Below are 25,398 nucleotides of genomic sequence, written 5' to 3'. Positions count from 1 at the left end.
CACCTTACCCTGCGTTTACGCTACTGCTTGATAAGTTAGAAAGGGGAATATGAATGTTTGCGATAGTAAACTGTGCAAGCAGAAATTTTTTCATGCTTTTTACGGTTCGACAAATCGACTTGGGGAATTACATACATACCCACTTACATACAGTGGGCTAAATTTTTTTGCTGGTAAAAGTTTTTGTAATTCGCGTTGTGCCTTTTCAACAGTAAGCTAGCGTCCCTAAAATTTTGAGTTTTGTATAACTAAATCAACAAGCTTTCCCCTCCTGTGTCACTCTGCCCTTAGAGAGCAATTTTTTCTCAGAAATTGCACTTTTCAGAGCAAAACACAAAAAGTCGACTCCAGCTGAAGTAAAAAATTACAAACATCTGCCCGCCATGACGGTCTGGTGGCTAAGGCACTCGGCACTGAACCGCAGGTCATGGGATGAAATCCCGACTGTGGCGACTGCACTTTCGATAGCGGCGAGAACGCTTGAGGCCTGTGTGCTTAGAAATATGTGAACGTTTAAAAACGCCACGTGGTCGAAATTTCCGGAGCCTTCCACTATGGCGTCTTTCAAAATAATATGATGGTTTGGGAGTGTTAAACCATAACAATTGCCACACCGCGGTGGTCTTGTGGCTAAGGTACTCGGCTGCTAACCCGCAGATCGCGGGATCGAGTCCCGGCTGCGGCGGCTCCATTTCTAACGGAGGCGGAAATGTTGTAGGACCGTGTGCTCAGATTTGGGGGCACGTTAAAGAACCCCAGGTTGTCGAATTTTCAGGAGCCATTCCCTACGGCGTCTCTCAATACCATATTGTAGCAAAACTTCGGGGTTGTTTAGGCTTGACACATCTGAAGACCGTCGAAGCCAAGAAGCATGGAAGCTATTCCGCACAGGCAAGCGATGACAAGTTGACACGATGATTTCGGGGAGCACTCATTTGGGCTTTATTTATCTTACACAACTTAAGTTAGCACAATGCACTAAATCACAAATACAACACAGAAATTGATGGCATACCCCTCGGCTTGCATGACTGGTCTCCTGTGGTGAGATGCGCTGTTGGCCTCGAGTCCTCTCATGCCAAAAATGGCCTGATTGGCTGCTTAAATAGTGTTTTCAATCATGCACGGGTGCGCGGACCAATCAAGCAAGCCGAGGATAACCAATCCTAACACGAGTTTTCATGGTCGCGTGAAGCCTGCCTCGGAACAAAACGGTAGCAGCTTTTTGAAACGAGCACGTTCTCTAAAACGGCCTTTACGCCCACACAAGTGCACACAAGTGAAATAAATAAGCTTCTAAATAGAAGTTGCTCTCGAGACAACGCACTTGAGTTAAACATAGATAACAAGATAGTAAAGGGTCAAGAACTTGCTAATAAATGTAACGTGTACTTCACAACGCTGGTGTCCTCTGATTTATCAAACCCTTCTCGTGCCTGTAATAGTGATTACAGGGACTTTCTAGGTGTGCCAAACATGAGCACCGCATATTTTTTAAACACAACTCCTGAAGAAGTATTGTCTGCATTTATGTCACTAAAGAACACTACTGCTCGGGACATAGATGACCTACAAATTAGACCTATTAAAGCAGCACTTGATCTTTTGTTACCTGTTCTTACCCATCTGTTTAATATCTGCTTATCCACGGGAGTTTTCCCAGAAAAAAATGAAGCATGCGAGAGTTAGTGTCTTATACAAATCTGGTGACCGAAATATCTTTTCTAATTATCGTCCGATCTCGATACTTCCTGTTATATCTAAAGGGCTAGAGAAAATCATATATCAACGTGTCATGTCTTTTTGTGAAAAGTACTCTATATTATCACCGCATCAATTTGGCTTCCGACGGGGCATGTCCATGGAACTGGCTCTCCTCACACAAAAAGAACTCATACTTAACTCATTTGAAAAGAAACTGTTAACACTGGGGGTTTTTATTTACTATTCCAAAGCGTTTGATAGAATCAACCACGAAGTACTCTATGCAAAATTGTGATTATGTCATTATGGTTTTCGGGGAACCCCACTTGACTTTCTGAAATCTTATTTATCACAAAGAAAGCAATCTGTAGTTATAAGTGACAGCCAATCCTCCCTACTAACCATTAAGTCAGGTGTACCTCAGGGCAGCATATTAGGGCCCCTACTGTTTAATATTTATATAAACGACATAACAAGTGTCAGCAAATATGTGGACTTTATAATTTATGCAGATGACACTAGTATATTTTTTCATGGTAATGATTTAGGTAAGCTTGCAGACTCAGCCAACAACATTCTTAACGACATCTTCATATGGAGTACTGCAAATTATTTAATGATCAACACAACAAAATCCAAAGCTGTGGTATTCGCACCGGTTCGGAAGGCTGTCTGTCGTGGTTTGGATATATATCTCGGGCCCGAAAAAATTGAGGTTGTCAAAGAAGTTTCATCATTAGTAGTAATTTTTAATGAAAATCTTGATTGGGACGAACACGTTAATAAAATGACTAGAAATATAGCTAGGACGTGTGGTGCTCTCTCTAAGCTTCGACAGATACTTCCAGCAAACATTAAACTTTTACTCTATAATACGTTGTTTTCATCTCACATAAACTATTGTAGTCTAGTGTGGGCAGATACAACTAAAGCAAATCGGAACAAAATATTTTTACTGCAGAAAAAAGCGATTCGTCATATTGCAAACGTACCATACGACGCACATACAAGTCATTTAATCAGAGAATATAAGATTTTACCGATCGATCACATACACAGTTTCAACCTTATTATGAAATACAAACAAAGCTTGCTATCAAACAACGCTTGTTTTCTTAAACTGTGTAACCTCAGAAAAAATACACCATCCTATTATGACATTCCGAAAAGGCCTTCCTGGTTCGTTCCTTATTCGCGAACTAATCACGGTTTGAGAAGACTTGAACACTGTATTCCAGCTTGTTTTAACATGTTTGAAAATAAAAACATCGACATCTTTTATATACATAAAAAACAACATAAGAACCTTCTCATCCAAAATGGTGGCGTTTAGTTTAGCATCTTCTAGTTGTCCGGCTACAGTACTATATGTAAAAGAAACACCCTATAATAGTGCTCGTGTGTAACATGGCATCCTATGATGTTTGCTTTCTTTGACATTTTTTCGTTGCTTTTTTTTACGAGTAAAACGTGCAACATTTTACTCGTCAGTGTTTTCTTTGTGCATTAAAACTTGTGCTTTTCGCATACCCAGTGTTGTAAACGTTGTATAATCATTTTGTAATACTTTGGTAGCCGTTTAGCAACGTGTGCATTGTTTCATGATTGAACGCACGCTGTTTTCTTTTGTTTTTTGTTCTTTTTCTCTCTTTGTGGTTTGCTTATCTTATGTAAACCTGAAACTGGTGTAATTTTGATGCATTTTCTTTTTATTTCCTAGTTTCTTGAAGTTTTGAAAATCGACGTCAAATTGTTTTTTCATGTTTTGTGCTCTGCTGATTTTTTTGTAATGCCAAGTGAAAAGGGGTAGGAGCCTCGTCAAGCTGCTAACATAGCAGCTTTTTGCTCTTATCCTTGCGTTTTATTTTTCGCAACTCTGTGAAGAAAATGCTCAATAAAACTGAAACTGAAACTCAAACTGAAACTGAAACTGAAATGTCGCTCCCCGACTGCCTCGGAGGACGCGAGCGGCGGCTCGCTCGTTTGGGGTGGTGGTGGTAGTGGTTAAAAGAGAAGAAAGGCGCCTAAATTCTGCAGCCCGGTCGGGAGGACAGTGCAGTGCCTGGATTGGGGCGCAGTCTGCACAGTGACCGACCGGATGCAGCTATTTCTGATCAGACTCTCATTCTCCGTCGAGGTGCCCTCCTCGAGACAAGTCGTTAAATAACGCCCCTAACAAGAGCATCTGGCAAAGAACGAACTCCAGCTGTAGCTGAAAAAGAAAAAGCTTTCCGCAAGACATTGCCTTCGCAACAATAAGGTGGTTCTGGGACGTTAAACCCCACATATCTATCAATCAGAACCCTAACAATTACTATTGAAAACAAACATGAACTTCTTCGCAAGCCCACGCTTGCCCACAAAACACGAAGGCTGATACAATCAACAGGGGCACAAGCACTGTGTGCCTTATGTCATTCTTCGTGAGTTTTACGCTGAATTGACCTTTTAACGATGAACAATGAAATAGTTCGAGGACTTAGTCATATTCTTCGGTTTTTCCTTTCCGATTTATATGTCGTACATCTGCCATCTTGATATCTGATTAGCAAAAAAGCAGCGAGTTAGAACAATAAAGAAACCAAGGCAACTCCAGGATAGACTTTAAAGGGAACATAACTTTCTGATATTTTTTCTTTTGCGCACACTAAAAATCAGTTGCTCTTGACTACCAAAATTTATTTAGGGTATCTTCTGTCATCTTGCTCAGGATGTGGCTATGAGGTGCTCGAAGCTGTTCTTCTCGAACATAGGCCTTGATGACGAGTGCTCAGTATGAATTGATCCACTTGCTGGTTTCATATCTAAAAGAGTGATAAAAACGTCTTCATAATGACACACGCCCATGATTTCAGGACAGCTTCAAGTGTTGAAAATAGAGATAACGTCCGAAACAACTTCAAACAATGGAGTGGCTGACATCAGTGCAAGAGTGCACTCATCTCACTTCATATGCACTGTTCGGTTTGTGTGCTATCAAAGCAATCTGCCACTATTTTACTTAGTTTCCAGTTATAGGACAGAGAATAGAACAAATTTTTTTTTCTGTGAGTACTCCTGGTTGCAAACGCCAAGCGCGATGTGGAGTTATCTGACTCATACATGAGTATTTAGAGTGCCACTATCCATATTTGTTCCATGCCTAGCTCCAAATTAGCAATATGCGCATGCACACAGGCACACGCGGTGCTTTGCCTATGAAATTGACGTACAATGTTTTCAAAGTTGCATGACTAAATGTATTACGTGGTTGACGCTTTAACCGACGTTTGCAGACAGAAAAATATTAAGTAAAACAAACTTTGTTTTTTTTTGTCCATCATTTGTGTTAGCAAACACGAAGACCATTAGAAGTTTACCTTTTACCATTCTAGCTTTAGTACATAAGCAACGATAGCATTCCTTCAAACATCAGCAGTTATTTGTTGTTCTTGCTATGACTGCTAAATATTGAGCGAATTAACGCAACACCCGCAGCTAACACATAGAAACAGTCTGTATTCGATTCGTACAAATATTTTGTTTTGTATACAACTAGCGATGTTTGATTTATTAGGCATTTCTAGTGCTCTAGGTAGCACATTAGTGCTTAGGATTGTTTAGGCAGAGGGCGCTGGTTTAAATACCGCATTTAATTGTGGCTAAAGAGGCCACATGTTGTATTGAGATGTTTAAACAGCCATGCAAATATATTCACGTTCACATTTAGGAACTCCTATGCCAATACAGCGTGCCCGATAAGGATATAGAGGTTTGGTATGTAAAACCTTGTAAATTGGCATTATGTTGCCCTATTTAGAGTGCTTTATTCATAGCTGCCATGTTCACTATCTTACATGGTTTGCTGTCGCGAAGTGTAAGTATTAGTGCTGGCGACGCTACGAGGGAGTGACAACAGGTGAGACCAGCCTATTTATAAAACTTATTTAGACACATCTGATGGCGCCAATGTGGCCCCCAAAAACAATGAATTCACCTTGAACGTGGTCACGCTCATTTTCCTCATTTTTTGAAGTAGCAACATAAATTTGTTGATTTATATTGTATTACTAACGCTTACACGCCCACACTCTATTAACGAGTGAAACAAAATGCGCGAGTTTCAATTAATAGATCAACCAGTTGCTCAATCAATCAATGCGTTTACTTTTCACCAAAACTAATACAATGGTAAAAATAGAAAAACAACAAAAACTGCAAACGAAAGGGTGCAGTAAATTATACAAACAGAAGAAAAGAGCACAGTAAATCATAGAGCGTATATAATCACATTTGTCAATAAAAAGAAAAGAAACTCAATAATATCGTAATTCTGGATTCGCTGAGGAACAGCAATACCAACCTTAACAAAGTGTATAATGAAAACATTGCACAGGCATATAGAAAACTAATGTTGTTACCTCGGTAGTGTTCAAAGCATCAATGTTTATGTTTTGGTGCTCATATGATTGTAACATGGCTGGTAACGTGTGGATAAGCCTTTGTGTGCCGTAAATAATGCGTAATAACAAAATTTTCCTTGGGGTGAATTTTTTAAAAATATGACGGATCCCAGGAAACTTGGGAATCAATGTTATGCAAGGCATGCGGATGGAAGATGGTTGTGTTGTAATATTTTTATTGATAGAGACGTTACGTAGTAGCGCGATGTGCAAATGCACGCCAAAACACACGTTAAGCAGCCGCATGTGTTTTATATAACCTGTTGTTTACAGTTGCATAACAATGCCAAGAATCAACATGAATATTAGGCACACCAGATGTGGTAAGCTGATACGAAGCACTGGTGCTTGCGAGGATGCTAATGCTAAACACTGCTACATAAATGAACTTGAGCGGATAACACTTAATTACAATTGACGTTTCTGAAAAGTTACGGTCTACTTGAAAAATATTTCCGAAACTTGTCGTGGCTCTGTAGTAGAATACTTTATTGCCACACAGAATGCATGCTGGGTTTTTGTTCTTGCTAGGGCCCTGGCAATCAATTTTTTTTTTACATTCGTCGGGTCAACGCTGACGATGTGAGCTTTTTCGTAACCCTCACGCATTAAAATTACCCACGTATGTTCTGGCCGTTCCTGGGTCAGTATAACGTCTTTCACCCGTGCCAAATACCCGCATACCAGTTGGTTTGTTGGTTTGGCATGATACAGCGGGAAAGCACCATCGCCGAAGACAAAGAAGATGCTTGACATGTAGGAGCTTCTTCTCTCTCTTTTTCTAATGTAATTTGACCCTGCAACATTGTACGTGCTGCTTCTTATATATATAGAGGAAAGAAGGGTAAATTTAAGAGCTCGTTTTCTGTGTTAGAAACAATATTAATGAGAACTGACTGATAGTTATGCCAACGAGATTATAGAGGATAATATTAGAAGTAATAGTAAGAAAAAAGATGAAGAATGGGAAAAAAAGAAAAGCTGGATGAGAAGATAACCTGCCGTGGGCAAGATATGAACCTGAGACTTTCGAATAATCCATTCGACGCCCTACAAATTGAGCTACCACGCCGGCCATCCCAACAAGCGACCCACAAGACACCCTAAGCAAGATCTACAATGAAGCATGTAAACTAATTTGGAAAACAACAATAGTTATAGAGCGAGAACAGAACGACGACACAGAGATGACACAGAACGACGACACTGTTATCCCGCTGTAACTATCGTTATGTCATACCAACTAGCCCAAGTTGCCACACTTCTACTAAAAACAAACAACACTAGCTGAAAATGACGCCATAGCACAAGCCAATCAGCTGCCATCATTCATAACCAAATACTAGAATCTGCTCCCAAAACCTAAATGATATCCTTCGTAAGTATTTTCCGATAACGGCAACCAACGAGCGCTTTATACAAGCGTTTACGGAAGTATCGAAGGTCAATCATCGCCGGAACAGGTATTATTGGTCAGCTGCATCGTTGGACACGATTGTTGGTCGGCTGCTGGCTCGTAATAAGATCACTCACTACGTGAAGCCGATACGCGAAAAACCAGTGTCCTACACTCGCCGCTATGGCAACAGGCGACGCTAACTGACGCCTTCACGTTTAATGCACATGCATACCCCATAATGTAGATGGGGGGATTGCAGACGTGGTTTCTAAGTTGGTAGAGCTTCGAACGCGTTATTCGATGGCCGCGATTTGGAATCCTACCCACGGCAAGTTGTCCTTTCGTCCACTTTTCTTTCTTTACATGTCGAATAAAATTTCCTATACCTTCTTTAGTATAATTGTCTGTGAGTTCTCTATAATATTGCTTCTAACGAAGAAAACAAGCTCTTATGTTCCCTTTCTTTTCTACATTTATAGCGAAGGTCTCGTTCTCACAGACTTAGTGCCTTTACGTGGTATACGAGAAATGATTAGTTTGCTGCCAGCTCGCAATAAGACCACGTGCTACTAAAGCTAATACGTAAAAAAAAAACAATGAGTGTCCTACCCTCGCCGCATTGGCAACAGGTGGCGTTGACTGGCACTCCCACCTTTGATGCACATGCATACCCATTAAAGTGGATGAGGGGACAACCGCCGTGGTTTATCGCGGCGTGGTTAGCCCGGACCACTCACATGCTCGGCACCTCATACAAGCAGCAAGGCGCTTGGCAAACAGTAGGAAGAAGGCTTTTTGGTGGGAGTTCTCAGTATGCTACAGATGGCGAAGCTATAGCTGAGTTTTTCACAGCATTGTGCCATGATACATGATTGCATGACAGCACACGACCGCCCGAGCTCCTTAAATGCCCCTCACTTGAAAATTTTACTTTCTACTCCAAAACCTTTGTCTTTCACATTCCTAAAAGACCGTTGATAGCTGCCGTTTTCAGTATTTCTAGTCACCATACTGTTTTTACAAAGTCACTGTCCAACAGTTCTTTATTCTATATCATCGGGCACAATTATATATCATTCAATTATTCTTGAATGATAAAGTGCCAGAAACATGCTCCCACAACTTACAAGGACAGCCATATTTACAGCTTCCTCGTTGTTTTGTTATAGTCTCTGAAACTCAAGAACTGCATGATATGCCTATGCAAGCATCAACAGAGAAGGTATAGCGAGTTACCTTAGGCTTTCAAATTTGCAATCCCCCGCATTTTCACAAATATTCCATTTATTAAAAATTATCCTACAGCCGCTAATCCTTGCTGTGTAAAACTAATTGAGTCTAGTAGGATTATCCAGGAAATTCAGTCATCAAAAGACTGAAAGTTTACCGCAATTAATTACAGCAAGCGTCCCTAGTTATTAGATGACACAGAATAGCTATCGGAAATAATTATTTTTGCTAGATAACGGCTTCTTCCCAACTATTGTCAAAATAAATATAGGAAGAAATTCTACCTACGAGTAGCGTTAGATGTAGAACTATTAGAGCTACCTACTTGCTAGAATATAGCACTTGCAAAAAAAATGTGTTTTAAATGCACGCCCTTTTCTTTGCGATGTTCTCTGGCTGCGCCGAGGCCAGCTTTTGACAGGTGTGTGCCTGTTACGTTTCCTAAAGCTTATTTGAACAACTCAAATTAGTGCACGTCAACACACACATGTGCTGAGAATTGAAAATACACTCAGAAATGTAAACTTACAGCTGCATCTTTTCATGCATTGGTACATTGATGTAAACGCATTATAGTTTTTACCGCAACGATTATTTTGAAACTTTTGACATGTGTTACGATGGTCATCAAAATACCAGCGTAGTTGACTGCCCAGGCAAGGACCTGGTTTAGGCGGCAAGCTGCAGACAGGCCTGTGAATATCTGAAAGGAGAATAAGAACACGTCAATTTTATGACATTACTTTGTTTCGAAAAATGTCAAGAGGACCTCTTCCCCCCTCTAAAAAAAAGCGGGCTTCATGAGCTCAATACATTATTTCAATTGTTCAGTTGCTGGCGCGTCTTATGTAATGGCATGTGGCACAAAAGAGAAATTGAGGCTGAAAGACGTGTGCAATGGCTTTTGTGTTCTCCCTTAGCAAGAAGCGTTATGATAGCTGTATACATAAGGTCTACTACACAAGCAAGTACCGTATGGGTTTATTAGATGACAACGTGCGAAGTGCTCACTGACCTGGCAAAATCACTGTAAGCACTGAATTAAGGGTACACGAGAACTTTCACGTATGAAAACTGAGTGAATTTCCAGAACGTTCAGTTACTGAATTATTTCAACTACAATTGTCAGCTTTTTTGTGTTCCTAACACTGAATTGTTTTTTTACCGTTCTCTTAAGCCTAAGATCATTCTTGGAAATCGCAATCTGACTTTCTTGAAAAATTCCAGCCAATCAGTTCCCTTCCCCTTGCACTCCGTCTGTACAATGTGACTTAAGTCTACTTTCCGTTTTCGTATATCCACTTCGCGTGGGCATTAACTAAATATTATTTTTTTAATTGTGTTTTGCAAGCTTTTTTTTGGGTATAGTGGCGAAGAATACATGAAACATTTACTTCAGAGTGTGCCTCCCTATGACATAAACACTCGAGGACCACGCTTGCCGCATGTTGATGTGGTTTTTGCGGGATTTAAACGCCACAAAAATTTTTTGATATTTTTCGATTGTCATATATTTGCATGTTTTCTACAACATTCACTCTTTATATAGAACTCCCGTGTTCCACGGTTAAACTTCTGCAGAAGTGATTCAGCAACGGCCGTAATGACCGATCGAGGGAACCCAGCAGCCTCTAGTCGGCTCACCTGATTGAGGAAACTAAGTTTCATGCTGTGTGGGCATGACCTCTTAAGGGCTGATTCCAAGCAAAAAGATGCAACACTCCTCTTCACAATCTTTGAGTGGGCAGAATCGTACGGCAACAGCTGCTTCTCAACACGAGGATGATAAGACCAGCAAAGATACTCATCGTTCCACGTGAGGGTTAAGTCTAAAAAATGCAGACAAGCTTCTTGAGACAATTCAGCAGTAAAAATAAGCCCTCGTCCTAGTCTTATAAAAACGTTTGAAATAAAATCAGGGGATCTCAGGTCACCCTGTTCATCTAAAAGAATTAAAGAATCTTCATAGATTTGTGGGGTTTAACGTCCCAAAACCACCATATGATTATGAGAGACGCCGTATTGGAGGGCTCCGGAAATTTTGACCACCTGGGGTTCTTTAACGTGCACCCAAATCTGTGTACACAGGCCTACAACAATTCCGCCTCCATCAGAAATGCAGCCCTAGCAGCCGGTATTTGAACCCGCGACCTGCGGGTCAGCAGCCGAGTACCTTAGCCACTAGACCACCACGGCGGGGCTAAAAAATCTTCAATGTATCTAAAAACCTTAAACCCTCCCCCCCCCCCTTTAAAAGCATTGTCGAAGTCCCTATTTACATCCGCTAAAAAATATCGCAAAGGACCGGTGTGACACAGGAACCAATGCAGATACCTTGCCGCTGAAGAAATGGCTTTTCGTCAAACAGAATAAAAGTTGCATTGAGATAAAATTCTAAAAGCGATAAAAAATTGTCTACCTTAACGCCCGCGTCATTGATGAAATCGACGTCATCATTCTCTTCTATGCAGGATTTTACAGAGGCTAGAAGCTTGTCATGCGCCACGGAATAATGCAGATCTACAACATCCATTGAAAAGGCGTTGCCTGTAGTAACGCGAGACCGCAAAAAGTCGCACACATCACTTGAGCCCTTCGTACGGAAAGGGTCATTCACCACAAGATTCTTTAGCTTGCTCTGGAGAAATCTGCTAGCATTAATCTGCCAAGACCCTCCTTCACTAACAATAGTGCGAAAAGGTACATCCGGTTTGTTTGTCTTGGCCGAGAGAAGAACGTTGAGGTTGCTCCCTTTGCTGTTCTTTATGTCCTTAGCTAACATTGGAAGCCCCGCATTCTTGCAAAAATCAGCGAACTTAGGCCTAACGCGAGTAGCTGCCAACTTAACTGGGTGGAAGTTGTTCTTGATAGCCGCTAAAGCCTTTTCTTTGTATGCTCCCTCAGGCCTGACCACAAAGCAACCTTCTTTGTCGGCTAGCATTAACGTTAATTTGTGGTTTTTAAAGAACGACACGATGTTATCCAAGACTTTAACTTTAGGTCTATCTTGATTCTGCGGTGCACATTTCGATAAACAGTTCATGCCATCTTGTAGGCATCTGTCCCGGTCTTGATTGGCCTTCGCAGACAAGTCCCTGTTTAGTCCGACAAGTTCATGGGCAGAAATGCGAAGCGAAACGGCAAACTTTGGTCCCTTCCGAAGCCATCTCTCGATTTCTGCCGGAATGTATGCGTCTTGTAGCACCACAGTGCGCTTGTTCTTCCCTTCTTTGCTTGTCAAACACCTTGAGCAGTGGGTTCAGGACCTGCTTCCACCTTACTTCCGTGAGTACGCCCAGTTGCTGCCTCAGCCATCGAAGATGTTGAGCAGCCTGCCATTGCGGAAGAAGACTGTAGTGAACCACGTGGAGCCAGTCAGAAAACAAACGCACCTGACGCCAAACTTCCGCCTTGAGAATCTTGCAAACCCTTTGGACATGTCTCCAGTATGGTTGAACACCTCCGAATAAGGCACAAACTTCCTCAGGAAGGAACCTTTGCGTATGCAGAAGGCACACTTCCTTGCTTGGCATGTGGCCTCGATAATGTTGCGCACAAGTCCATCAACTATTCACACAAGGTCTAACGGGTCAAAAGACAGGCCCACTGTACTAGAAATGTATTCTAAAAGAACTTGTTGTTGGGCTAGTTGATAGAGCAGAATCACTTCTGCAGAAGTTTAAACGTGGAACACGGGAAGCGATGACTGCTACCCAGTCCTCAAGGATTAGGCCACACGTTGTGCCATATATCCGTAAGGTCTCGCACAACCTCAAGAAAGTCGCGGCCAGGCACGGCGTACCGATGGTGTTTTCCGCACCAGAAAAAATCGGAAGGCTGTGCCAACATGTGTGCAATAGGAAGAAGCGCGGCTGCCAGAAGAAACATGAGAGGGCCTTTGTTAAGTGTTCCATGGGGGTTGTGTACTCTATACCCTTATCCTACGGAAAAGTGAATATTGGCCAAACCGAACGGTGTATTAATGACCGATTAAGGGAACACGCCCAAAATTTCAAAAAAAAGATGACAAGTATGCGCACCTGGTTGCGCATGTCATCTCGTGTGGTTGTGACTCACGATTTTCTGAGACGAAGATTCTGGGCAGAAGCGCAAGTAAAACTACACGTGAAGTGTTAGAGGCCCTTTTCATTGAAAACGATAAATATCACTGTGTATGCGCCCCTTAAATTTCTCTGTTACCAAGCGAACTTCAGTTTATCGCTCTCAGGCTATGACATTGATTAACTGTACGTTTGATAATGTATGCTGTTGGCCGTCTATGGTGTGTGTGCACACGATGTATCCTGTAGATATTCAAACCTTCGAGCTATGAATAAATCAGTTGGAAGTGGGTGCTGTGTGTGGTTGATGCATGGGTGTGTGCGTGAGTGATCGTGTCAAGTTTTCGCGCTCGAATTAACTTTTCGAAATGCTCTACCAACTAGCCCAACAACCAGTTCTTTTAGAATAATCTACTCCGTAGATATGCTGTGTATTTTTTATTATGCAAAAATACTGATGCCATTGGTGATATGATTTAGAAGGATTCAGTGAACAATTCTTAGAGCTAACTATAAAAGGGGCTACTGCTACAACATACTACTTCGACGAGGAAACAACCCACACCAGCTTGGCCACTTGAAACATTGTGGTTTTTACTTCGTGCAAAGACCAAATGACCATGCGGACAACGTAATCTTAGAGAGTTTGTCTTAGAGGTGTGAATTTACATTCTTTTTTTTCTTAGTTCTTTCGCCCCCTCTTTTCTTTATTGTTCTACTAGACCGCCGCACATTGCACACATCATTGAAGACAATCAACCGAGTAGCACAAGGTGAATTCTTCCAATATTTCACCTAACATGACTCAAATGTGAGAGCCTGCTTTTTGTTTATTATCTCAATCGATTCTGCCGATCCTCTTCTCGCTTCTACCAACTGTTATCACAACCTAGAAAGTGTTTCGCACCTGTGGGTGCAGAAAAGTTTCTAGGCGGCGATAAACCTGACTTGACTTTGCCTCCGGCATAGGAGACATTGTAAGCTTTTAACACTTGAAGTTGTACTACAATGCCTGGACAATTAGCGCACCGCTGGCTAAATGGCTAGGTCGTTCAATGAAGTCATCGTGTGACGTCATAGGCACCTCATGACGACGTCCCCATGTTGGTCGGAGATGTCATGACGTCATATTATGCCGTGATCACAGTGTGGTGATTTTTTCGTCGCTTTTTTGGACGCTTCCGATACTAACATTCATTTTTCGGGTGAGGCATTTAGTGCTTCTCTTTAATATTAGGTACATAACGGTCGTAATGTTCACTCAGTATAACCAGACGCCATGGTATAACATTCGCAGTCCTATTCTGAATGAATTCAGAAAGCACGGACGCCCAACCACGCTCCGTGTGTTGGACAGCGTGGCAGCAATAAAATTTGTTGAAGGGTCTTCCTAAGCGCTTGCCTGCCATCTGTCTACATGAGAGCTTGATAGGACGCATGGCTCGGATCACGGAGAAGGAAGCACATTTGTGTGCTGAGTGAGAGCGCATACGTGTCAATGTGGGCTTATCGGTGATGGGTGTAAAAAATGGCTGGCCTTTATATGTGTTGAGAGCACGCACACTATTTTCCCCCGCTCAGAGTGTGGCACATCCCAATAACGATAACAGAGTAACGCAGCTTCGCAGGACAAAAGGCCGTTTCATTTTGCACTATAATATTCGGAGTATATTGAACTGCTCTAAAAGCGAGCGGATGATCCCCACCAAGGACGAGTGGAGAATGCAAGCCCAATCTTCCCGTGCTTACATGCGCAACAAAACAGCTTCAACGAATATGCTTGATTTCAGGCCATTGATACTAGTATGAAAGACGTCAGATTTTCTTGCTCTCTTTTCTTTCTTTTTCGCTTAATTTATCGCTTCATCGTTGATCTGTTTTTATTTATTTCTCTCATTTAACTGACCATTTCGTATCCCTGTCGTTTCTCTCTATTTGACTCTCTTTCTTTTTCTGCTATTATTCTTTCCGCAATTTTTCCCAGTCTCTCCATACTCACATCTTTTTCTCAACCCCTTGCTTCTCTGTACCATTCAAGACTATGTTGTTGTCTACTAGCGTATGAGGATAGCTGAAGGGTTAGGGGACTTGCCTTCAGATAGTGGGTACACGAGTTTAAATCTCGCCTCTACATGGTATAATTTTCGCAAAAACTTCTGTTTCTTTCGATCTGTACACTTTCTCTATCCCATAAGAGTGATACCCCCTCCCCCAATATCGCCACTCCATCTAGCCAATGCTTGTGATTTCTAATATGATCGTGTGAGCTCTTGACCCTGCGCTGCTCGGCCTAGGTCTCTGTCACTCAGTGTAAGCGGCGTCCATTTAAAGTGTAGAGCACTTTAGATGTCGCGCTGTCGTATTCTCATTCTCACATATATCGTCGTATACTGTCACCGTACTTGTTGCTATAGGCGTAACCCATAGCGTTTCATACAAATTGTAGGAAACTTTAGGTTGTAAACCATGCAAAAATACATACGGAATAGCCATTTGTTTCGCGCCTCGAAGAGCACCTTGATATTAACATTAACGCAGGCACGACGACCTATATCGTAGTTTTTTGTAGCATATTAGTACGTGTTCACTTCAAAGAGAAATCTTGTTCTTGTCATTCAGCTCATTGAAGATAATATTAGGAGGGAAGCAATTGAGGGGCCCCGGCTTTTGTATGCAGACATGCAGACATATGCTGGTGGAGCTTAACGTAACGTTGGGGAAATCACATAAAAAAGTTTAACATAAAGGAGAAAAAGCGAAACGTAGAAAGAGACAGAAAGCGATGAGTATAAAAAGCAAAAATAAATAGATAGAAAAAATACAGAGAAACTGCAAACTACGAAGAGAAATAAACGGATGAGAAAAGAAAGGGAAAGTCGAAGAGAAACAATCAAGGCTGCTCAGCCCCGCACTTCTTTAAGGTTTGGTCTCAGTACTGCGAACTTGTCTAGTTTCTTTTGCATAAAACTCTTATGTGTCACCGAAATTCTATGACCAACCTGGTAATTACCGATCACCAGGCTTTATTCTCCTGCCATTATAGAGTGGTTGTATGCGTGTGGGTTTTGTGCGCGACTGTCATGTGTTTCATATGTGTTTCTCACGACGCGACAAAATGTTTGCTCTTAGCCGTGCTTTAAAATGCATACATGTACCTTGAAGTATTTGGTTGATGTTAAAAGCTGGCGTGCACTTTTCATGTGCAAACATCTTTTCTTTCGAGAATTGTGCTTACAATTGTAGGTCTATATTGCATATAGAAGAAGTAATAATGTCGCGATTGCCTCATATGCTTACCATGGCACAGAAAAAAAAAGAAATATTATATGGAAGTAAATCCAGAAACATGTTTTGTTTGTGTTGGACCTAAACTTGTACTTACGTAGACATACAGCTTGGCACTTCGCTTCAGTCACGAAGTCATTTCCTTTGCCACCACAGATTGTACGGTTGAACAGTTTGCAATCCTCGCCTCCGTAATCGTAATACCACGCAACAACTACTGGGCCGCACGGACCTTCGACAGGAAGCCTGAGGCATCGCTTTGCATGCTCCAATGTTAGGGCTGAAAAAAAGGTGGATAGCACATATTCATGCGACAAAATAGCTAGCAGAAAAACAATCAGTAGAGCATTTTACCTACATTGTTTTATTTTCATGTTTTTTCCTTCTATTATACAAATATCAAGATATGAGCCATAAACGTAGCCAGAACTAGGAGCAAATTAAATGAATAATACAATGAAAAATGCACCGTTTCACCTCAAGGGCGAAGTGATGAATGCGATAGCAACAAGTTGTAATGTTACTTGAAGTGTGCTAATAGCAAGCACTTTTCTACCTCTTTTTTTTTCGTAACTTTGCAAAACGCTCCTGCAAGAGAACATGCACGCGCGAAGGAAAGGTTATGTTCTTAGAAGACGCCTTCCGTTGTCACTTTTGAGAAAAAAGCTGTCGCATATATGCACAATTTGCTGCAAATGACGTTGAAAGATGATTTTCTTCTCTCTGGAAACACTGTGCGAGTTATAGCGACATCTGGCAGAAATAAAAACAAGAAAGTTTTAAGCATGCTCTCGTTTTAGCGAAACGTAGGAAACGCCGGATTTTACGTGCAGAGCATCGCATTGTCAGTGCAGCGTAATAAACAATGTGGCATTTAGAATTACGTATCTATACACGTTGTAAATAAAGAACCACACTACCGATCCCTAAGGTATTGATGTTGTGAATCAAATATGCGTAATCTTTTTGTTTTAATTGACATTATTCAGTAGCATGAACGGGACTAGAAAATCATGGCGTACTGGAGTTGAGCGAAGGCTTAAACTTTCGCCATCGGCTGAATCACAGGACACAAGGACTAATATACAGACAGACGGACCAAAATTTCTAGTATCCCAAGCAAGATTGTCGCATTTCTTCGGATACATTATATGGATACATTTCTTGGGATATATATAACTAAAACCTCATGCTTTTGCTTCATTGCAAAGTATTCTTCAGTATTCCAAAAAATAATTATGTCAGAATAATAATTCCACTCACGGATACATGTTTTCTTGCACAGGAAAAGCGACGAGAACAAATTTGGGCCTGCAGCGCAAGTTCCAGCTGGAAGGCTTTGGCACGTTTGTCTGCTAGGGTTGTAGAAATAATAGCCAAACAATAGGTGGCAGACACCAACATATGGTTGTTTGAGGCACTTTGATGGAATCTTCTTTGGCATAGCTGAAAAGGGATCACAGTACGTAGGACTAAGATATCAAACAATTTAGGAATTTAGTTTTCAAGTGTGAACTCTCGGTAATTTTCACAACTTAGATTAACATACAGGAATGAGGCCTTTTAATTTATAATGTTACTCACCTGTTATTCTTCGTTGGAGAATAGATATAATTCTTCAGTTTGACTTGAGTCATTGTCTCCTATATGAATAACATTCGCATATTCCTAATATCACACCCACTATTCAATGTTGACCTCACTGGAGATTATTTTGTACTACTGTTTATTACGTGTTTTTAGGAAGCAGACTGTAATATTAGGCTAGTTAACAGGTATCAGCGCTTGCATTAAATTTAGGGCAGTCGTGCCTGCACTACGCTACGCTGTCCACGACACAGCGGCTAGACAGACCGTCAGGGACGAGGTAAAGTTTGCTTGCAATCTATGCTGGCGATCCAATGGAACTTCACGTACTACACGTGCACAATGAATTAACGTACATTCAATGATTGTGGTCAAATTGGTAAAGAAGTAACGTGGGGAGTACTCATTCGCGCTGGCCAATATTAGGCGACATTCAAGCAAACCTACACTCCACCGTTTTAATCGCATTGGCTCTGGTTATAATCATCCGTTTCGAATGTCACCCAGCTAGAACTTTGATGAAATAAAATCACAGCATATCCACGGAGTGAATGATGATGAGTGGGGCGAAGCATCCATCAGCCAGTCCATGCTTCGATCCGTCCGTTCATTCTTGCTTCCGTCCGACCACGCGACCATCCGTGAGTCCATCAATGCGTCTGTACGTCTGTCCATGCGTCCGTTCATGAGTCCGTCCATTCATCTGTCGTTTTATATGTTTGTGCGTCCATGCGTCCGTATGTCCGTTCATCTATCCATCTGTCCGTCGTCTGCTAGTCTGTCTGTCTGTCTGTTCTTCCACGTGTCCATCTTGTGAACACTCAAGTACCGTCATCTCCCATCTCGCATCCTCTGTGGCACATACCCGCTCAAAATGGGTATGTGCCTTCGGTGGCTACGTACTACTACTTACATACAAGGGATGGACAGACCCACTCCTGAAGGAACTTCACCCCTAAAAATTGCCCTTCCGCGGAACCTTGTATTGGGCATCCGCTGTACATATTCTACGAAAATGGTGCACACCATAAAGGGAGGCGCTAAGTGCACGTACGAAGAAATTTGCGAAACACAAACAAAGGTATCCGAAATATTGACAAAAAATAAATAAATAATTGATTATCTTGCTTACCAATTCATTCTCATTTTGAAGTGTGAGCACAGATTTGTTATTTTTTTACTACCTTGTTGAGGCACACGTCACAATGAAAAACCTATTCATTGAATTGTAAAGCAACACTGGGGTCTAAAATGGTGGAGAATACCTTGAAGCAAGCGTGTAGGCAGAAATTAGTTGCAGGAAGGGGGAAGCACACACTTTTTATCCGAGGTGGGGTCCTGCCAGGTCATTTCGTGGTGTCTACTTTCTGTTTTTCTCTCTCTCTCTCTTTATATATATATATATATATATAAATATATATATATATATATATATATATATATATATATATATATATATATATATATATATATATATATATATAAATATATATATTTATATATATATATATATATATATATATATATATACACTGTGAGCCATGCCAACTTATGCTCAGGTTACTGCTATGACACCTGTCTGCACCCCAGCAAAGCCCAATGCAGCTACCAGCGCCCGAAGTGCATGGTTCGCTCAACTCACTCGCACCACGATCATCTTCCCAGCCTTACAACACCTGGCGCACTACACGACTGACTTGCTTCTATTGCGGTATCCGTGGTCATATTTCAAGGTTTTGCCGACGCCGTCAACAAGACGAAGGACGAAGCTACGATGACTTTCAACGGGACGACTTCTAACCCACTGGACCACCCTATCGCCGACTGTATCAGAACAGCACGTCGGTCGCCATCTCCGCAGAACTTTGGCTCAGTTGGCAGTTCCCGTTTCTCACATTGTCCCTCACCTGCACCGATGCGGCGTTCCTCCTCTCCCTTCGACCTTCTACTTCGATTCCCGACCGCCAACTGGAAAACTAAACAGTGCAGCTTCGGGAGGGAAAGTTGCATCTTTCGAACTGCGCGCGTCAAACTCCTCCAGACCATCCATCGAATATTTTATTGGTGTATGTTGAAGGTGTACAGAAAGAGGCACTGGTAGACACAGGCGCATCCCTTTCCGTAATTCGTGCAGACTTTTCTGTCCACTTGAAAAAAGTTTGGACGCCATACGATGGCCCTCCCCTTCGTTGCGCAGGTGGAGTCTTTATTCAGCCTTCAAGTGTTTGTACAATCCGCGTTTTCATAGATGGCATCCTTCACCACATTCAACTTCTTGTACTTTCTTTGTGCACTCACACAGTAATTTTAGGATGGGACTTCCTTTCTTCGGCATCAGCTTTCATATCGTGTCGTCAGCGAGTAATTCATATGTTAGCTACTGAGAGTTAATCTGATGTTGATCCATACAGCTTCCGTTTCATTACTGCCGCAGATTTTTTCATTTCGCCAGGAGATGAACGAATTCTCACGATCGCTTCGGACACTATAGTTAGCGGGGACGTGTTCAAAGCTCCATCAGTTCACCCCAAACCTGCGGGGCTTACCATTGCACCCGGCCTTGTGCAGTTTAACGATGGTAAGGCATTGGTCACCGCCTTGAACCAAACTACTCCGCCAGTGATATAGCGCCAGGGCATTGCTGTGAGCTGCTTCGCTGACAGCGAGCCTTTTTTGCGGGTTATCCTTTGCGCAGAATCACCGCCTTTGTCTGCTACAACTGAGATCAAGGCTAGCACTCTTGCTTTAAATGCTGCCATAACTCCTCACCTAACTGCTGAGTAAAAGAGACATTTCTTAGACCTTCTCCAAAAACACAGATTTTTGTTTGACGTACATTCCAAAGTTTTGGGCCGCACATCCGTTGCAGAGCATAGCATTGAAACCGAAGACAGCTCCATTGTACGCCGCCGTCCATAACATCTGTCTTCGGCAGAATGGCAAATCATTAAGCAAAACGTCACCGACATGCTAAAACGGGATAGTATTCGACCTTAATCCAGCTCTTGGTGGTCTCCTGTATTGTTGGTTCAGAAAAAAAGATGCCTCATTCCGCCTTTGTGTTGATTACAGAGCACTCAATAAGATAACGAAAAAAGATGTATATCTGTTGCCACGCATAGATGATGCCTTGGACACCCTACAAGGCGCAGAATATTTCTCCAGCCTCGACCTCCGATCCGGGTATTGGCAAATATCTATGTGCGAAGCAGACAATGAGAAAACAGTGTTTGCAACGCCTGACGGGCTTTACGAGTTTAACATCATGTCTTTTGGCTTATGCAACGCTCCAGGAACATTCGAGCGCATGATAGATACTGTCTTACGTGATCTCAAGTAGAAAGCCTGCTTATGTTATTTGGACGACATTGTAATTTATTCTTCTACTTTTCCTGAACATCTTAAACGTTTGAACGAAATTCTTACGTGCATTTCAAACACTGGCCTTTTGCTCAATACAAAAAAGTGCCACTTCGCCAGCAGGAGCATCAAAGTATTGGGTCACGTTGTCAGCAAAGATGGCGTTTGACCCAACCCCGACAAGGTTGCTGCCGTAATTAGTTTTCCACATCCGAGCAATCAAAAACAATTGCAAAGTTTCGAGGGCCTGGAGCCTTACTTCCGCCGTTCCATCAGTCACTTTGCTGCCATTGCGGGGCCGTTACACAAGCTTCTAACCTCAGGCACGGCCTTCACTTGGACTGACGAGTGCGAGTGTGCTTTCCAAGCCCTTGAGCGTGCTTTGACATCAGACCCCGTCCTCCATCACTTCGATTAGAGTGCACCCACTTTTCTGCACACAGATGCCAGCGGCCCAGGAATCGGTGCTGTCCTCCTCCAGCGCGACGACACTTCCCGTGAGCGAGTAGTTGCGTATGCCAGCCACGCTCTAACATCTGCGGAGCAGAACTAAGCGATAACAGAGCAGGAATGTCTTGCTGTCGTTTGGGCCATCCAGAAATTTTGACCTTATCCGTATGGACTCCACTTCACTGTGATTACCAACCACCATGTCCTATGCTGGTTGTGCTCACTGAAGAATTTGTCTGGGCGCCTCGGTCGCTGGATACTCCGTTTGCAAGTGTACACTTTTGACGTTGTGTACAGGTCTGGCAAACAGCATCACGATGCGGACGCTCTCTCTCGCTGCCCTCTGCCACTTTCATCTGCAAACACACATCCTCTATGCCCCTCAGGTGACCAAGCGGCTTCCTCTTCACTCACGTTATCACCCCTGGCAGTTGCTGGGTCCCTATCTTTAAACAGCAGCGCTCAGTTTGCCACGTGCCAACGTGTTTACCCATACCATAACTGCATCATCGGGTATTTGGATGACTCGCCTTCTCCACCTAATGCCAGACTACGTCGTCAGCTACGGCAGTTCAAGCTAGAGAACAATGTTCTGCAGCGCTAAACTTACATTGCGGATGGGCATCGGTGGGTGTCAGTACTTCTCCGTTCACTGCGAAAACATGTTCTCGAAGCCCTGCATGACGACCCATCAGCTGGACACTTAGGATTTCAGAAGACCTTCAACCGCGTTAGGAGCCGTTTCTTCTGGCCTGGTCTTTCTACCTTTGTGGCTAATTATGTCGCTTCTTGTGCACTTTGTCAACGCCGGAAACGACCAACTTCAGCTCCTGTTGACTTATTAAACCCATTCTATGGCCCGTTACACCTTTTGTCGTTGTCAGAATAGACCTCGCCGGACGACTTCCCGTAACGCCAATGGGCCCCCACTGAATCGTCAAAGCCGTCGACCACCTCACACTATACGCGGAGACCGCTCCTCTACGCACTAGCTCCGCCTCAGACGTTGCCGCCTTCATTTTAGAAGCCATTGTATTGCGTCATGGTGCACTTCACACGTTGTTGAGTGACCGAGGCAAAGCCTTCATGTCGACAATTCTTGACGAACTTCTAAAAACTTATGGCACAGTTCATAAGACTAAATCCGCTTACCACCCGCAGACAAATGGCCTGACAGAGCGATTCCACCAGACTTTAATCGACATGATATCCATGTACATCGGACCAAACCCCGATAACTGAGACAAAACCTTGCCGTTCGTAACGTTTGCACACAACACCGCTGTTCAACGAACCACCGGGTATTCACCTTTCTTCCTCGTCTGTGGTCGTGCGCCGACATTTACTATTGACGCCTCTTTCTTCAATGTAACGACGAAAGTTGGTATGTGGGATTAAACGTATCAAAACCACCATATGATTATGGGAGACGCCGTAGTGAAGGGCTCCGGGAATTTTGACCACCCGGGGTTCTTTAACGTGAGTCCAAATCTGAGCACACGGGCCTACAACATATCCGCCTCCATCAGAAATGCAGCCGCCGCAGCCGGGATTCGATCCCGCGACCTGCGGGTCAGCAGCCGAGTACCTTAACCATTAGGCCACTGCGACGGGGCAATGTAACGAAAAAAACGTCCACGACTACGCCAGAATATTTCGTCTCCAGGCTCGCTGACACACGGCAACGTGCTCAACTCAACACAGAGGCCAGTCAACTAGACCGCAAGCAACGCTATGACAACTTCCGTCGAGACCTCACCTTTCGTCCTAGAGATTAAGTACTACATTAGACGCCTGTTCGCACACCCAGATTGTGTGAAAAGCTTCAGTCACGCTTTCTCGGACCTTACGCTGTTTGCGAACGAACATCTCCTGTCAATTACCTTGTCACTCCCGCCGAGGGTTCCTCGAACAGTCGTTGCCGTGCCTCAAAAATATTCCACGTTTCACGTCTTAAACCCTTTGTTTGCCGTACTTTTCCCACCTAAGTCTCGGCCAGTCCGGCCGCTCATGTGCGCGAAGAAAATAGGTGTGAGCATTATTACTTGTCCCTTGTTTTCATCTGTACATACTCACTCATCATCACCCCTCCTGTTTAGGTTGTGGGGCACATACTCGAAACAATAAAGAAGAGTCTTGATGGTAATGAACGCCATCTTACAATCTCTCTCTCTCTCTCTCTCTCTCTCTCTATATATATATATATATATATATATATATATATATATATATATATATATATATATATATATATATATATATATTAAAGAAAGAGAGAAGGAGGCAAATTTAGGAGGACGGCGGCATGGGCCCGGTGTGCTACTTTCTCAATACGTGTCAGTCTTGAAGTTAGGGAGATTAGCTAGTGTTGGCAGTGAATAAGTCAGCACGATAGCTAGCCATATCGAAGGATTCTACTTGAGAGAACGGGAAAAATCAAAAAGATAGTTTTTTGGAGAAGCATACTATCCTCTATGAAGAGGTCCGATGAACATACTGTTCTCATAAATACGAACTAATCACGAGTAATTCCTGAACTCCAGTTCATAGATGGCTCCAGCTTTGCAGAGCAATAGCTATTTTAATCTTTTGATCAATGCTGTGCTTTGAAGTGTTGCAACTTACCATGGGTTTCTGGGACACACAGGATTACCGGCAACCACAATAGTAGCTTCATTGCTAAGTATTCGTCCCAGCATCTCTAATAATTAAAATAAAAATATGAAGCTACGAATACTTCTGTACGGCTATTCAATGTGCAGTTATGTCTATCTATTGTTAGACAACAATAGATTCTTGCGTCGGACGCATATAAGCTTTTATTGTGTATAGAAGGGCAAAAACCTATGCACTTTCTGCCATTTGCGGTTGCTTCAGAAATATTTGAAGAAAAGAGACGTAAAAGCGCAGCCCAACCAGATAAAGTTGCACAAGTTTCTTTACGTGGTGCTTTTGTTTCTCCGGTGAAACGTAGCAATTGACATTGACAAATTCATGTACTCGTGCATGGCGTGATTTGCAGAAAACAAATTAGGACAGCTTCAAACTAATAATTTCGGGCGTGATGAAAGTGCACTACTGTAAAATCTTCTGAGATTTCTAAAATTTTTGTCTTCCCTCCACCACGGTGTGCTGACCACACTTGGCATTTTGCGTGAAGTCTAAGTATGTTCGTGCCTAATTGTTTTCGTCAAGAGGCATATTTATCTTGACAGTTAATATCCTCGGCTACATCGAACATAACAAAAGCCATATCGGCGTCTCGAAGTTTCCAAGATGCCTGATAGAAGATACTAACAACAAGCCTTGGGTGGTATATATGCTCCACAACAGTTTCTGTGCGAAGCATGGAATATGTACAAAAAGTGCTGTCTACGTACCTTCAAATATTCCGGCTCTGACATTTACATATCATGTATACTGGTTCAGCTTTTCTGAATACGATAGCAGGCTTCTTTCACATCAAAACAGGACGAGCAGTAAAGACAAACGAGTTACCTTACTTCAAGAGAACAAACCAATATCATCAAAGCACTAAGAATATCGAAAGACATAATAACCAAACCAACCGTGTCCTTCTTTGGACTTCTCTGTTGCACTATCGGTGGCATTCATGCTGCTTGAAATTTGTTAAGCGGCAGTGTACCAATCATTGCGTAACACATTGTTGCGGGCCATTCGAGAACACATCTGCAACGTACTCATAGCTGCAACCCCACAACAGCATTATTATCAGCTTCCCAGTTTCAACAGTGGTGCAGCAAGAGGTAAGTGAGCGATGCAGAGAAAGTTCTGAGATAACAATGTATTGCGTAAAACCACGACATCACTTTTTTTTCTGCCATGAACATGAACACAGGTCCTCTCAATATTGAATAAT

General features: G+C 42.5%; 1 protein-coding gene across 1 annotated transcript; it reads right to left on the bottom strand.

Moving 5' to 3' along the window:
- Nucleotides 1-4,362: 4,362 nt before the first annotated feature.
- Nucleotides 4,363-24,202, bottom strand: LOC142765038 (kunitz-type serine protease inhibitor A-like). Its single transcript, XM_075865604.1, has 5 exons — nt 24,144-24,202; nt 17,385-17,567; nt 16,219-16,401; nt 9,305-9,478; nt 4,363-4,508 (listed from the first exon to the last, which is right to left on the bottom strand). Exons 1-5 carry the CDS (start codon nt 24,193-24,195, stop codon nt 4,411-4,413), a joined length of 690 nt encoding a protein of 229 aa, XP_075721719.1. The 5' UTR covers nt 24,196-24,202; the 3' UTR covers nt 4,363-4,410.
- Between the last annotated feature and the right edge of the window lie 1,196 nt (nt 24,203-25,398).

Source organism: Rhipicephalus microplus, chromosome 6, assembly GCF_043290135.1.
Source record: "Rhipicephalus microplus isolate Deutch F79 chromosome 6, USDA_Rmic, whole genome shotgun sequence".
In the NCBI taxonomy this organism is placed as follows: Eukaryota; Metazoa; Arthropoda; class Arachnida; order Ixodida; family Ixodidae; genus Rhipicephalus; species Rhipicephalus microplus.
This window is presented reverse-complemented; position numbering and strand designations above follow the sequence as displayed.